Source organism: Elgaria multicarinata, chromosome 13 (genome assembly GCF_023053635.1).
Source record: "Elgaria multicarinata webbii isolate HBS135686 ecotype San Diego chromosome 13, rElgMul1.1.pri, whole genome shotgun sequence".
NCBI classification, from domain to species: domain Eukaryota; kingdom Metazoa; phylum Chordata; class Lepidosauria; order Squamata; family Anguidae; genus Elgaria; species Elgaria multicarinata.
The window spans coordinates 15,045,828-15,060,916 of NC_086183.1; the positions used below are offsets into that span (position 1 = coordinate 15,045,828).

A 15,089-nucleotide genomic window follows, 5' to 3' on the forward strand; every position below is an offset into this window, starting at 1 on the left:
TGCTGCTGGGCCCCCAGCGTGGTGCCCGCGGGCCTCACCGCATCCCTGCCCCTCTTGTTTTTGTTGTATTTTCTTAGAACTTCTGGCCATTCTTTGATTTCACCTGGGAGGCTGGCATGCTGCAAAGCACAGAGCCCACTTCCAGGGCCACCTTCCTTTCCTCAAATGCCTCTGGGCCTAGAGGCATTCCCCCCCACCCCCCCGGCAAATGAAAATGGTGGATAGCCAAAGCCCCGAATGCCCAGCTGGCCAGGAAAAAGAAAACGGGGAAGCTAGGAAAAGTGCAGCATCCTGGGGGCTGGAGAGGGTCCTGTGACGAAAGGGGGTGTTTTGCTGTGAAGCGGTTTGCCTAGTGTGACCATATGGAAAGGAGGACAGGGCTCCTGTGTCTTTAACAGTTGTATAGCAAAGGGAATTTCAGCAGATGTCATTTGCATGCAGGCAGCACCTGGTGAAATTCCCTCTTCGTCACTGCTGTTAAAGCTGCAGGATCCCTGTCCTCTTTTGTATCTGGTCAAGAGGGCAGGGCGCCTGCAGCTTTAACTGTTGTGATGAAGAGGGAATTTCACCAGGTGCTGCATGCATACAAATAACATCTGCTGAAATTCCCTGTTCAATACAAATGTAAAAGATACAGGAGACCTGTCCTCCTTTTCACATGGTCACCCTAGGTTTGCCTTCTGTGAACTGGGCATCTTGTGTATGGTGGAGGCAGACGTGTGACGCGGCACCTCTGGCTCTGACTGCTCCTCTACTTTGTACGTGTGTTCTTGGTCCTATAAGGCTTGAGGGTCCCCTGTCTCAGGCCGAGTTGGAGGTAAGGGCTGGTGGCAGCCTACCTTGCTGAGTTGGTGTTCAGCCCAAGAAGCCTTTTGTCCCTGGCCTACTCTGCTGGGAGCTAGGGCAGCCCCCTTCACAGCTTGGTGGTGCAATTCATTACCAAAAAAACATAAAGAAGTAGGCCTGGAAAACACGAAAAGCTAACACAGAAAGCATGGGGGATTTTATGTGGATGTTCCGTAGAAGTGAGTGCACAAGGATGGTAATTCTATAGAAAAGGGGCAGAGTAGAAGTAGGGTGACCATATTTTGGAAACCAAAAAGGAGGACAACATGGTCACCCCCAAGGGGGCGTGTCCAGTACCAAGGGGGCGTGCCCACCCGAACATAGCCTTGGTCACATGTCTGATTTTACAGCACACATTTAAGACAAATCTGTTCTACATAACATCTTAATGTTAAAATCACTGAAATAAAGAACAAGTGAGAGATTCAGTGTATCTGAAATTAACTTCACTCACTCCTACTTTTGTAGGTTTTGCTGTACTTTGAAGCTTTTGCTATACTCTGTGTGTTACATTCTCCCCTTCCCTCAAATATCTTTTCGGACTGTATCTTCACTCATTGCAAGGTGCTGTTGTTGTTAACAGGGTTTGCTACTGGCCCCTGATCTGTTTCAAATTTGGTATGGCTAAAGCTCTACCTAAAAGCTATCATGGTGCCAACTTTCAGCTCTTTATCTTTAAAAATGACAGTTTAAAAAATAATTTTAAAACCTCAGTTTTTAAAAAATTCCAAAAAAATCAATGGATGAACGGATCTGTTTCAAATTTGGTGTGGCTAAAGCTCTACCTAAATCCTATCATGGTACAAAGTTACATCTCTTTATATTTAAAAATGACGATTTTAAAAATAATAATTTTAAAACCTCAATTTTTAAAAAATTCCTAAAAAATCAATGGATGAACGGATCTGTTTCAAATTTGGTGTGGCTAAAGCTCTACCTAAATCCTATCATGGTACAAAGTTTAATCTCTTTAACTTTAAAAATGACAATTTAAAAAATAATAATTTTAAAATTATTAAATTTTCGTAATTGTGTTTTAACCTGCTGGGTGTTTTACTGTGGTTTTAATTTTTGTGAACCGCCCAGAGAGCTTCAGCTATTGGGCGGTATAAAAATGTAATAAATAAATAAATAAATAAATAAACCTCAATTTAAAAAAAAATCCTAAAAAATCAATGGATGAACGGAAGACAGATCGTTTCCCACGGAAATTTTAACACTGGAGTCCATAGCTGAAACAAATTTGGGGGTGGGGGTGGGGCGGATTCTGAAGCACAGGAACAGACGAAGCGGCCTTGAATGGAATCAAGTCCTTGGTCCATTGAGCCCAGTGCTGTCAACATTGTCTGGCTTCAGGGGGATTCTTACCTGGCCCTACGCGGAGAAGCCAAGGGTTGCACCTGTGCTGTGCTGCATGCGAAGCAGGAGGCACAACCCATTGAGCCCAGCCCCTCCTGCAGGCCTGGCCCCAGAGCTTGTGTGTAAAGATTTGGGTGGGAGTGTACATCCCCCCCACCTCCCCTTCACCCCTCCCCCATTTCTGGATTCTGTTTATCTAGGAATGCAGACAAGGACAAAGGGAATGATTGAATCTGGCGTGTAAAGATTTCATGTGTGTGATCTCAGCAAGAGATTTCCCCCCCACCCTCCAGCACCTTAAGAAGGACACGCTTGGGCTTCTAGAAAACAGACCTGCCCGAAGTGTCTGTTTGGGTTGGCTGAAGGAAAAAGCTAGAATGAGGCCTGGATCTCGCTGTGCTCTTACGACGCGCCTTTGGGCTCCTGCGCTGACCTTTCCCACTCTACAGAGACGTGCTGCTTCTGTCTGTGTCTGGCTGCAGCGGAGGAAGGGAAATGCCAGGACCTTTCTTCAGAGTCAGGGCAAACAGGCAAAGAATGATGAAGCACCTTTAATTTGAAACAGTCTATATACATGATAAATAGCAGCAGCAGCAGTGGGGGGGGGGGAATACTTTAGAAAAAACCATGGAGTTCCCTGCCCTCCCTCCAAGAAACATTTCCCCCTTTGACTCCTCTCCCCACACCCCACTAACGTTGGAAAAAGAATATCCTTGACTCCCTTTCTCAGTCAGTCCAGGTTTCCTCTTGTCCAAGAGGTGCTCTACATTAGAAAAACACACACAAAAAACCACCTTCTTCTTGCCATCTTGGGTCTTTTCATGTTCAAAACAGGCTCCTTCAAACAGTGATGAACAGCGACCACGTGATTTTTAATTGAAAAGGGAATATCATTGAAAAGAATAGGCTGCAATGAAACACTGCTATCTAGTGCCGGAATAAAAAATCTAGTATAAATAAAGACTGGATTATATCTACGTTAGGGCTTCTCCAAACAAGTGATTTATAGCACACTCGTGACTGGGCACTCACGGAAGCTTTCAGGTCATTTTGATGATGTCGAGAGGCTCCTGTATGTCTCCTGCTCCTTCCCCCAGTTATTTCATTAAACAAACTTGGATATCCTGATTCTTCTGAAATACCTTGGGATTTCTTGCCGTGTGCAGATGAAGTTGCACTACAAACACTCACTAGAGGGCGCTGTCCCATTCAATACTACGAGGAGGGGAAGTTTTCAATTATCGACCACTTGGTTGCCCCTCTTCTCCTGCGTAATTCAGCTCATTGCAATTGCAGAAAAGAAGCAGGAAGCAAATGCGCTTTCTGATTCATCTAAAGAAGCCCTTAAAAACAGGATTGCTGGGATAAAAGGGAGGTGGCATCCTAGAATCATAGAACTGGAAGGAGCCTATAAGGCCATCAAGTCCAACCCCCGCTCAGTGCAGGAATCCACCTTAAAGCATCCCTGACAGATGGCTGTCCAGCTGCCTCTTGAAGGCCTCTAGTGTGGGAGAGCCCACAACCTCCCTAGGTCATTGGTTCCATTGTCGTACTGCTGTAACCGTAAGGAAGTCTTTCCTGATGTCCAGCCGGAATCTGGCTTCCTGTAACTTGAGCTCATTAGTCTGTGTCCTGCACTCTGGGATGATTGAGAAGAGATCCTGGCCCTCCTCTGTGTGACAACATTTCAAGTATTGGAAGAGTGCTATCTGCTATTTGAAGAGTACTGTTAGTTTATGACGTCATGAAAGCGACCTGCAAACTTCAGGGAGCAGCCAGTCACGAGCGTACTATAAATTGTTTGTTTAGAAGTCTTTTGGGTGCCCTCAGGCTAACAAGCCCTTGTGCTCCCCTTACTCCCTGACTCATTTCTTATCATATAAACAGCAACAGAACAAGGGCCATGAACCAACCAGGCAGCTGCTATTTTCTCATTGTTATTTCACCCAGCAGCCCAAGGGCCAGTGTCAAAGATGCCCTCCTCAAGATTTGCTCAGCAGAGGGAGGCACTCCTGGAACTTTGGCAACCCAGGGAATGGCCTGGTTTGTCGCTTTGCCTTTAAGAGGCAAGGCAGCAAACTGGGCATATTTAGGAAGTGTTGTGTGTGTGTTTGTGTCCTTTCCTCTGAGGCACTAGGACACTGTTGCAGGCACATGTCTTTCAGAAGTCATCCAACTGTAGTTTTCTTTGGGGCCTCTGGCAGCAGCTACAGAGCTATACCTCCCAAAGGGTCCTATTTACCCAGAAGAGTACTGGTTTTCTGGTACCTAACACTACCCCAATTTTGCCCATATTTTGGACAGAATTTGAGGATGTCTTCAGAAAAAAAAAGGTTGTTGTGCAATATATATCCCCGGTGTGTTAAATCTCTGGGGTGGAAAGGATGTGTCTTGCTTCTCATCCAAGTGTGTGCCAATGCATATGCATGTGCCAAATGCACAGCCTGCCATCAGGGCCAGGAAGCGAGCATGGTGTGTGAGTGTTACAGACACAAGAGACTCTCTCTTTTTCATCTGAGAAATGTTGCAGGGCACACAGAACAATGCTAAACCTTGAAGGCAGCTGCTGCCATTGGAGTGGGGAGGGGGAGCATCCATTTAGGGGATCTCCCTGCTGGAATTCCTTTTCTGTGTTGTTGTTTTAGTTTGCAGACCCCTTGCTCAATTAAATTCTAGGGTGGGTTATTCTAGCACCAGAAGATGAAAACTGCAAGTGCTGAATTAGGTTTATTTTTGCAGAATGAAAACAAACACATTTTCTTTATTCTGCAAGAATAAAACTAATTCAATACCAGCTTGAGGTTTGCTTGCTTCTTGGGTTTTCCCTCCAGAACTGCCAGCCTAGGAGCCCTCCCTGGGCTCCGCACACCTCCAGTTGCTTATGGTGGCTGCTGATGCTGCAATCCTAGCACCAGGTTTCTGCACATGCAGGCATATCCTCATGTGCAGAGTGCTATGAAAACACGGGAGGCAAGAGTGGTGTTCCGGAGTCAGCCATTGTGAGCAGCAAAGACCTGTAGGCCAGTGACTAAGAGATCCACAGAGGTGTGTGTGTGTGTGTGTGTGTTCCCGTCCACATTCTCTCTGAGAGGCCTGAGATGGGTTATGTGTCGTCCATTTAAATACAAGACCAGAGCAACACAAGTTCACCAGCTGGGATGAGTTGGAAAAGGTGCTGCAAGAAACAATGAATCAACGGCCTGGCTGCTTTTGACAACCCTCGCTCATCTGGGTTTGGCTGGAGGAGAGGAAAGGGCATCCTTCTGCCTCTGGGAATGCCAACCCCCACATCCTCCCACTCCTGAGAGCAAAACAGAAAATATAGCTGGCAGCGTGTTTGACCAGAGTGCTCAGGTAGTGCTTCCTCCATGGAGGAGGAGAATCAAAGCCACAAAAATCCATGGAGGGCAGCTCCAGTTGCATCCCTCCACTAGGGTTCTACAGCCTTCGGAAGTGGCTCAGGTCTTCATCCCCATCAATTTTTAAGCCCTGCAGCAACGGGAAATCCAACAGAGCCCTGTCCAGGAAGAGGGCATCCTCCTGAAAGCTGCAGCCCCTCTTGGTGACTGGCTGATCACTGTGGAACCACAGGTTCTCATAGGGCTTTGGGCTGGGGGTCATGTCACCCAGCAGCGGCTGTGTGGAGTTGGAGCGCACGTAGAAAGTGGGGGACGTTTCTTGCTGGCTGCGGTAACGGTCCCCAAGCACCTTGGCATATTGGACAGACTCTGTGCCATTCATGTACGAGGCTGGCGTGGGGCCACTGGCTGGCACAGCGCCATCGGCATCAGGAACAAAAGATTCAGAGGAGGCGGTTGGCCTGTCCTCCAGGGCCTTCATGGACTCGTTCTTCCCACAGGAGAGGCACTTCTTCTTCTCATCTGTTTCAAGGACTAAGATGGCAGAAACCACGACGGGGCTGAGCTCACAGGCCTTTGGAGCTGGGAGGGTCTCCTGGGAAAGAAGGGGAGAAAAAGGTGTGTGTGTGGGGGGGGTTTAATGGCAACAGTGTAGATCCTCACGTAAGCCAGCACAGTACCAGGTCAGAGCAAGGGCTCACTGAGGTCAGCCTCCCCACTGCCGTCAATGGCCAGCTTCCTCAGGGATGCTCAGGAGCATGGTGTGGTGGGGGCATTCTTCCCCTGCTAGACCTCAGCATCAGGGCTGTGCTCCGCTTCGCTTCGGGTCAGAGAAGCAGAAGCGGATCGGGGTGCTTCGCCTTCCCTTAAGGTGAAGGTGAAGAGGATCGGGGGGGGGGGGCAGCGGAGCGTCATGGAGCAGATCGAGATGAAGGTGGCTCCTTCGCCTCGATCCGGAACTCCGAAAGAAAGGTAAGTGGGGGCTTACCTGGTGCTGCCGCGGTCCGTGTGGCGACGGCGGCAGAGCCAGGTAAGGGGGCAGAAGGGAGGGGGGCTTACCTACCTCTGTCATATTCCGGCGGTGGCTTCAACTGAGGCTGAGGCTCAAACCGGAAGACCAGGCTGCAACCGCGGCCTGCCCTTCCGTTTTGAGCCTCGGCCTCAGGTGAAGCTGCTACCGGAACGCAACAGACGCAGGTAAGGGGGAGGAAGGAGGGGGGCAATTTGCGGATCGGTGCGGAGTGGAGCGGGGGGTCCGTGCACAGCCCTACTCAGCATCTGTAGCCAGAGGAAGGCTGCCTCTGAACACGAAGGCTCTGGTTAACACCACTTGCCTTTTTCTGGACCAGACTTCCTCAAACTGGCACCCTCCGGATGTGCTGAATTGCCCATCAGCCCCAGGCTGCAGAAGGCTGATCTGACCCAACAAACCAAAGGCCTCAAACCCATGCACCTATTGTGCTTTTGGAGGGTTTTGCGCATTCCAGCCCCATATGCGCCCTTCAGTGTGGGCCGGGGTAGATGTTTTCAGCTGTACTGCCTGCATCAAACAGCAAGAGATGGCAGCTGCTGCACCAGGAAGGCCGGGAGAGAAGGGGGGGGGGCAGCAGCAGCAGCAGCAGCAGCCCCTCAATTACCTCTTGCAGAACAGCTGGTGCCCATCTGCCCAGGCTGCTGTTGGCTGGGTCAGGGACGCTGGGCCAGAACTGAGTCTTCATCCTGTGGGTTACATGAGAGAGAAAGCTGGTGAGTCTTGGAGAGTGGGTGTCCCAGAAGGCAAAGGGTGCCAGGCCAGGAGTGGCCAGACATTTTGCCCACAAGGGCAGTGTGCGGCAGTGGGGGGAGGAGTCTGAGGGGGGGGCAGGGAAAAGGCAGGCAGAGCTTTTTGCCCACGACCACCTTAGAGGGCTACTGCTTGTTCCCCTGGTGTTCCACTCAATGTGACAATGATCGTTCAGTAGGAGATTTTACACCACGACTTGTGGAGTCGCCCCATTTACAAGAAATAAGGGCACATGTCGAGGACGCTGGTGCCAATGGGGGCCTTTCCTTCCAATGCAAATACCACCCTCAGGGGAAGGCTTTTCCTCAGGACTGCAGCAGGAGAGGAAAGGGTTAAACTGCCCCTCTGTAGCTGCTGGCATTCCCATAAAGATCCCACCCCACCCCGCCACGTCCGGGCCGCTGATGCTATTTGCATTTGTGTCTTTTTGATAACCTGCATCCTCCTTCTCTAATCAGGGATCGCAGCATAACCTTTGGTTGGGTGAGTGCCGTTCTTGGATTTTACTTTACAAGGGTGTTTTAGTTTCACTATGGCTTGTGGCCAAACAAATACAATGTACTAAAGCCTTTTCATTACAGAGTACTCTCTTCGCGTTGCTGTGTCAAGTTTCCAGCTGCTTTCTGAACCTCCATCAGATTTCGAGCTCATAATGTTTAATGCTCTCCACTTCTTCTCCCACCAAGGGTTTTCGCCTCCTTTAACACACCCTGACTCACTTCATCGCCATCTACACCCGCTCTGCTCCCAATGACCAGAACAGCGACATCCCCCCCCACCTCCCCAACACCGAGAACTTTATGCAATGGAACAGCAGAAACTTTGGGGTGAAACGTCTTTTCAGTGGATCTACTCTAAGTAGGACTCGGGTTGCATCCCACCTTAGGAAGTCACCTTGTACTGACTCAGGCCGCCCCCAGTCCATCTAGCTCAGTATTGTCAACACTGACTGGCAGTGGCTCTCCGGCATTCCAGGCGGGATTCTTCCTTAAGAGTGCTGCGGCTTCTAGCCACCTTCCCACACTCACCTTTTGCTCTTCTGGAAGCAGATGACCAGGACAATAATCATGGCTAAGAGCAGCCCGATGAGCAGATACACAAACAGGATGTCCATGTCGTCTGGAAGAGAGATCAAGGGGTTGGGTGGGAGGAGGTTAGAGACACCCTTCTGCACAGGCTGAGGGAGGGCTGAGTGCGCACTTGGGCCTGGTTCAGATGTGCACTTGGGCCTGGTTCAGATGTGTTCCTCATTCCTTGGCTGCAGGATGAAGAGGGGACTTGCCAGTGTGAACAAGCTGCCACAAGCAGAGCCATCTTGCACACCAGTAAAGAGAAGTCGGGGAAAGTGCACACGTGTCTGACCTGGCCCTTGGACTGGACTCTCTTTTGGGTTGGCAACGGGTGTGTGTGTGATTGCTTGGTTGGGAGCACCCAGGGAGAAGAGTCCCCCAGTTTTCAATTCAGAGGGGCATGTCTGTGTGGGTGGGTGTCTTTGATGGAGAAGCCCGTAGAGGTATTCTGGGGTGTGTGTGTGCGGGGGGCTGCCCTGTAACTATGGATGCACCCCAACTAGTTTTTGCCAGCCTTTCCTAGGGCAAGATCACAGCTGTTTCTTTCTGCTGCTTCCTTGACAATGAAAATGTTGACTTGTATTGGGCATTTCTCTTTAGAACAATGAGTAAAGAAGTCCATGAATCTCAGTACCATCGCAGAAGCTCAGGCAGGAGGCTGCTGTGGTTCAGAACTGGGAGCGCCCTGTCCTGCTGGACACTCGAGGCGGGGGTGAAAGAGGGCCAAAGTGAGCTTCAAGGAGTGTTTTTAGTCCACCATCCCCAGCAGAGGGGTGGAAGAGGGCAGCTTCCAGGGAAATCCCATACGCTCCTAGTGGCATGCGGCCAAGAGGACTTATGGTTCTTCTCCATCTCTGTAATTCCTGCCAGGGACTTCTAACTGCACTCCCAGCCCAGCCCCCAGGCATTTCCTTACCCATCGCCTTCGTGTGGAGTGTCAGGATGCTTCCGTTTGTGCTCCCACCCACTGTGGAGGCCATTACATGCACATTATACGTCCTCGAAGGCCAGAGATGCGTAATGGTGAAGGTGTTCACGGAGGAGTTCACTACAGCACCTGGAGAAGACAGTGGGGGGAAGAGCAACCGGGGTGGGTGGGTGAGGGGCACAGTCCCTGATGCCTTTGCCAAAGGATCTCTGGCTGGATTTGAGGTGGTCAAGTATGGCCTGAGCAGCCCCTGTGGATGATGGCCAGCGGAGGAACCCTTGGCGACATCACATCCAGGCAGGACTCAGAGCGGAGGGAGAAACGGGGAGAGGCAGAAGGCAGCAAAAGGGCCTGGTCTGGGCACAAGGGCTGAGATGGGCCATGGGCCAGGCTGGGCCAGGGCTGGGCCTCTTCCTTGGGCCAGCATGGAAGAGCAGCCAGGCAGCAAGAAGCAGAGTTTTCAGGGCGGCACAGCTTAGTTCCAGGGCGAGCAACCTGGGCCTCTCCAGGAGTTATTGGACTACAGTTCTCATCTTTCCTGACCGATGGCCATGCTGGCTGGGGCTGATGGGGATTGAAGTCCAATACATCCAGAGGGCCACAGATTGGGAAAAGGTGGGTTAGACACGCTGATGAAAAACCTTTGATTTGGCTCTTCCAGTGTTCATTCTTGCAGTCAGTCCATGCTTGACTGACACAAGTATTTGTAACCACTGTGTGTGTGTGTGTGGGGGGGCAGGAGGCCCCATTGCGGAGGACGCCGTCTGGCCCCCACTTCTCTCTCACACAGGTTGGAGGGCTGCTTCTGGGCCAGGTGTGTGCATCATGAGGCAATGTCTCTCGTGCCTCTCTTACACTTCTTTTTAAAAAAGCATTCTATTTCTTACTGTTCCTTTAAACGCGGGAGGCAAATACTGCTTACTATACATAGCACTAAACAATGGTATATTTATAACTGACAAACACTACATCCAGAGCTTGAATTATGGGGGAACGCACCTTAGCTACTGTTTTTCACAGGCGGCTGGGGCTGGTGTGGGGATGAGATTTGGCTAAAATGGAGGGCGTGGGGGGACGGACGCTGAGGGGCTGGCCCTTTTTCTTTTCATTAAAGGCCGCCAGTGTGGAGTTGTGGCTAAAGTGTTGGACTGGGAGTTGGGAGATCCGGGTTCTAGTCCCCACTCAGTCATGGAAACCCACTGGGTGACTTTGGGTCAGTCACACACTCTCAGCTCAACCCACCTCACAGGGTTGTTGTTGTGAGGATAAAATGAAGAGGAGGAGGATTATGTACGCCGCCTTGGGTTCCTTGAAGGACAAAAGGCGGGATATAAATGCAATAATAAACAAATAATTTGTACACTGAACACCTTGGTTCCGTATGACTGGCGGCTTATCTGCTCAGCATAGATTCCTTCCTCTGGTGAACTGATACCATCTGTGGCTTTAGTTGATGTCTGAATAAACCGATTCCTTGGGCCCTTCTTATATCTTTATGCTGCACAGTAATTGTTCTGAAGATAGACTCTGGCTTTTTTAGTTGCACAACACATACAGTTTTGGTTCTCCTTTAGGCTTTGTGCCTTAGGCTAGCGACAGAAGTTATTTACTGAGAGCGGGGGAGGGGGGCAGGGGGATGGTGGTGCTAAATCCAATACCGGTTGGGGGAAACAGAATAAGGAGCAAGGAGGGAGCAAGGAGGGAGCCCCCGCCCACCCACCCCCATGGCCTGACAGGTTTTCTACTCTAGATCTGAGCCTAAGCTTGATCTAGCTGAATATTCTTCACAGTTCTTCAGAGGCCAATGTGGGTGCATCCACACCACAAGTCAGCTCTGTTGCAACATCTTAATTTATTATTATTGTTGTTCTTGTTATTATTATTATTTATTGCATTTCTATACCGCCCAATAGCCGAAGCTCTCTGGGTGGTTCACAAATGTCTTAAAGATATTGAAATGCAGTCTCAAATGGCTGAATTTACAAGTTGCACATCTAATAAGTTTTATGTGCATTTTAGCCCCTTCTTTCCTTAACCTTCCAAAATATCTGGTTGATTTACTCTTTGTTAAGATGAGAACAGCCTTTTCCTGGGCAAGGTTAAATGTGTGCCCCTTGGCAGACTGTATAGGGCACCTCCAGGGTATCCCCAAGGAAGCCAGAGGTCGTCTTTGCAACCTTTTTACTTTAGAAGGCGTCGCCCATTGTATTTTAGAATGTGAGGTCTATTCAGACATTAGGAAAATTTATATCCTTCCTTTGCTAGTTTGGATGAAGGGAAGATCACCCCTCGAAAAACTGTGTTTTTTATTGAATGATTTTAACAAATACGTAACTTTTAGAACTACTAAATTTCTTGTGCTGGCCCTGCTCTTGCGCACAAAGGCCAAGGGAATGAATGAATGAATGTAATACATCTATGGAAAGCTGTATGGTGGCTGGTTGCTAAGTACAATAAATTTAACTTAGACTTGTAGCTTCATCACACCAGGGTTATACTTTGCAATCACTGCGAATTGCGTGCAAAGTATAATCTGCTTTGACTGTGAAGCACTCCCAGGCATCCTGCTTTAATCGTGCTATAAAGCCAAAAGAATCGATCTTTTTTACTACCTCTTTAGGAGCGAATCATTTGTTGTTTTCCGAGCGGCCACTGGGGGCGCAGGAGAATGATTTGATATGTTTAAAGTGCAAATTAAACAAATGCTTAATTCTGTGTAAGTTTTAAAGATAAAGACATCAAAATTGCCACAGTAATAGATATTAAGGAGGGCTTTAAGCATACCAAATTTGAGTCAGATTGGGTCATCCATTGATTTTTTAAATGATTTTTTACATTTCTCCCCCTTAAACCCTTTCCTGGTATGCAAAGGATCTTAGGAGCGCTGCTGCCCGGGGCTAGCAGCAGCAGCAGCAACAACAAGGACAGCTTTACACTACGGGGATAATTTGAGGGAAACAGGTACGTGGGATGAATCTTTTGGACAAGCAGCAGTGATGCCTCTTTCAAGCCAGCTCTGGGGAAAATGCATTGTCGGCATCCAGCCTTGGTTTCCCCTGCCTGCCCTGGCTTGGCAATTAGAGGCTTCTCCCAACCATCAGTTGGGGAATGTGAGGAGTCACACGTGACGGGGACAGAACTCACTTTTCATGCTTTCATTGGTGCCGATCCAGAAAATGGTGTAGTTGGTGATGAATCCATTCCGCTTTTCCACTGGGATGGGCTCCCAGCGAAGCTCCGCTGCTGCCTTACCAACACTGCCTGGGTGAAGTTTGGGGCTTTCAGATGGAGCTGCGCAGAGAGGGCTGAATGTTAATATTACCACGATGGGGGTCAGTGGGGTGGCGCCTGCATCTGGGGAGCAGCTGGAGGCTCATAGGGCAGTCTGGACTCAGGTGTGCTACGAGTGACTCCCGGAAAATGTTCTCAGTTCTACATCTGAGAATACGTAAAGCAAGAGTGCCTAAGACGTCGCCCCGGATTTGAAAAAGGAAGGGTTAGTATGAGGGTTAACTCAACTATTGCCCCCACCCACTTCCCCGCGAACACATGCCATCACTTTAGGAATTAAGCTGTGGGGTACAAACAGTGTTTGGGAGGAGGCTTGGATTTAGATTTTGTCTCTATGCTACATCCCCACCCCGCAATAGCCAGAAACAGAAGCCATTGCCTTTCCTCCAGCGCTGAGCTGCCAGCCTGCAAAGGCCTGCAGGGGAGCTTTATGGAGAGAAGGCTGATGGCCAGAGGCTGCTGAGCTGTACCAGGGCCAGCTCTGGGTTTTGAGGGGCCTTGAGCAAGACACTCTCCTGGGCCAGATCTACACGTCGTTGTGAAGGCGCGTTTTTTAAAGACGTACCTAAAAGAAGCGCCTCTTTCTTTACTGTGTGTACTGTGAGCTAGGCAGCGCCGCCTGCGGAAGAATCTCTACCCCATTCAAAGACGCTGCTCGGGCCGCTTCCCCCTCGCATGTTCTTCCATTCAAATAATGTGTTTGCGTGCGCGCGGCAGACGAGTTCAGCTCCTGCCTCTCGCTCCCCCCCGCGGTGTCATCTCCCCGGGACTCTCTTCGGTGTGTGCTCGCGCACGCAAACGCAAATACAAACACAGCGAGGGAGAAAAGCGTTTTGCAGGAGGAGCCGCCGCCGCTGGGACGTGCCAGAAGAGCCGCTGGGTGGGAGGGGGGATTATTCGAATGGAAGAACACGCGAGGGGGAAGCGGCCCGAGCAGCATCTTTGAATGGGGTAGAGATTCTTCCGCAGGCGGCGTTGCCTAGCTCACAGTACACACAGTAAAGAAAGAGGCGCTTCTTTTAGGTACATCTTTTAAAAAGGCGCACGGAAGCGTCTTCGCACGACGTGTAGATCTGGCCCTGGTCCCCCTCCCTCAGTGAGTCTGCCTCCCCCCTCACCCTTGCCATAGCCACCCACTGCACTTCCTCCTCCTCCTCCTCCTCCTCCTCTCTCTCACCATGGCTGCCCAACTGCTTGACAGATAGAGAGCTGGTGCATGAGGAGGCCATGGCATCTGCTCCTCCTCACCACTACTGAGGTTTGGTTCAGAGCAAGAGGCAGGTGGAGAAGCAGCTCCATGGGGCTCTCATCAGTAGGCCCCCCGCTGGGGTGTGGACCCTTGGCCCGTGCCTCCCCTTGATGGAATGGCTGAAATGGGAGGTATACCTTTCTGCCTGGTATACGTTTCCACAGACCGGGGCGCCCCCAGTTGGTCCCTGTAGAGAGGGTAGATGGAGAAGTTGTACCGCTGGAAAGGCTCGATGTCTTCTGGAAGAAAGAAAGGTCAGGTTGTCAGGGATGCAGGGCTTGAAGGGGGACTTCATCGGATGAGACCGGGTGGGCATCCAGGCCGTGTCATACTTTTGTCATACCCCTTCCCTTCAAAGATCTCCGACCCGGCCGGCGAGGAGGTAGGTGGGTGGCGGCGGCGGCAAGGACGCCTCTTCCTTGGCTCTTTGAAAGGCAAGCTACACAATCGCTTTGGGGGCGCACTGGGGGCGCATGGAAGCGCCCTCAGTACGACGTGTGGAATCCCCCTTGGTGGTGTTTCTAGTGCGTTGGGAGCCCTTTTTATTCTTATTTCTTTCGGTCCTTAAAATTGCACAAATGGGTTTGTAATTTCCCCTCTAATTCCCCTTGGTCCTGCGCAAATGCGCAGGACTGCAGCAAGGCATATTTTCCTATTTTATTCACATGATTCCTTGATTGTTAAATTGGCAAAACAGAAATAAGCTCCACATATCCCTGCAGTAATTATACTGGCAGCAAAAGCTCCTGTCTCATTAGCCCTCCTTTTTAGAGTTCGCTGTCAAGGGAAGCATCGAAGTGGAGGAAGAATTTGACAGCGGGCATTTCAAGATGTTACGAGAGGGGGAATTTGACAAGTGCCATTTCTAGATGTGCAGAGGGCAGATCTGCTTGGGTCTTGTCCTAGCCATTGCCATACTGATACAATTAAAGAATGTACAAATAAATTTAAAAAGCACCGATCCCATTTGTGCAAATTTGAAGGACCACCAATTTATTTATTTTTTTAAAAAAAAGTAAAGAAAAGGTTGCAAATGTTAAAATTGCTCAGATACTCTAAAAGTGGTCAGTTTTTGTGCGGCTGCCATAAGCCGACGGAAATTAATGTTGAAGAATTTTATTGCACCTTAGACTAAGGCTGAGACTGCCGCGTTTTATGGATTTTATGTATGTATTTTATTGCATATTGGGGTTTTTAATATTAT

The 15,089-nt window shown here is 49.7% G+C and overlaps 1 protein-coding gene across 1 annotated transcript in view; it reads right to left on the minus strand.

Annotated features, from left to right (window-relative positions):
- Positions 1–4,315: 4,315 nt before the first annotated feature.
- The window catches only part of CSF3R (colony stimulating factor 3 receptor), a 29,775-nt gene continuing 19,001 nt past the window's right edge, over positions 4,316–15,089 (minus strand). Inside the window, exons 11-16 of the mRNA XM_063139697.1 lie at positions 14,023–14,124; positions 12,490–12,636; positions 9,334–9,474; positions 8,376–8,466; positions 7,202–7,283; positions 4,316–6,159 (exon numbers count right to left, since the gene is read on the minus strand). Coding sequence (XP_062995767.1) covers positions 5,644–6,159; positions 7,202–7,283; positions 8,376–8,466; positions 9,334–9,474; positions 12,490–12,636; positions 14,023–14,124 — 1,079 coding nt within the window. The 3' untranslated portion in view covers positions 4,316–5,643. The remainder of the gene's footprint in view (positions 6,160–7,201; positions 7,284–8,375; positions 8,467–9,333; positions 9,475–12,489; positions 12,637–14,022; positions 14,125–15,089) is intronic.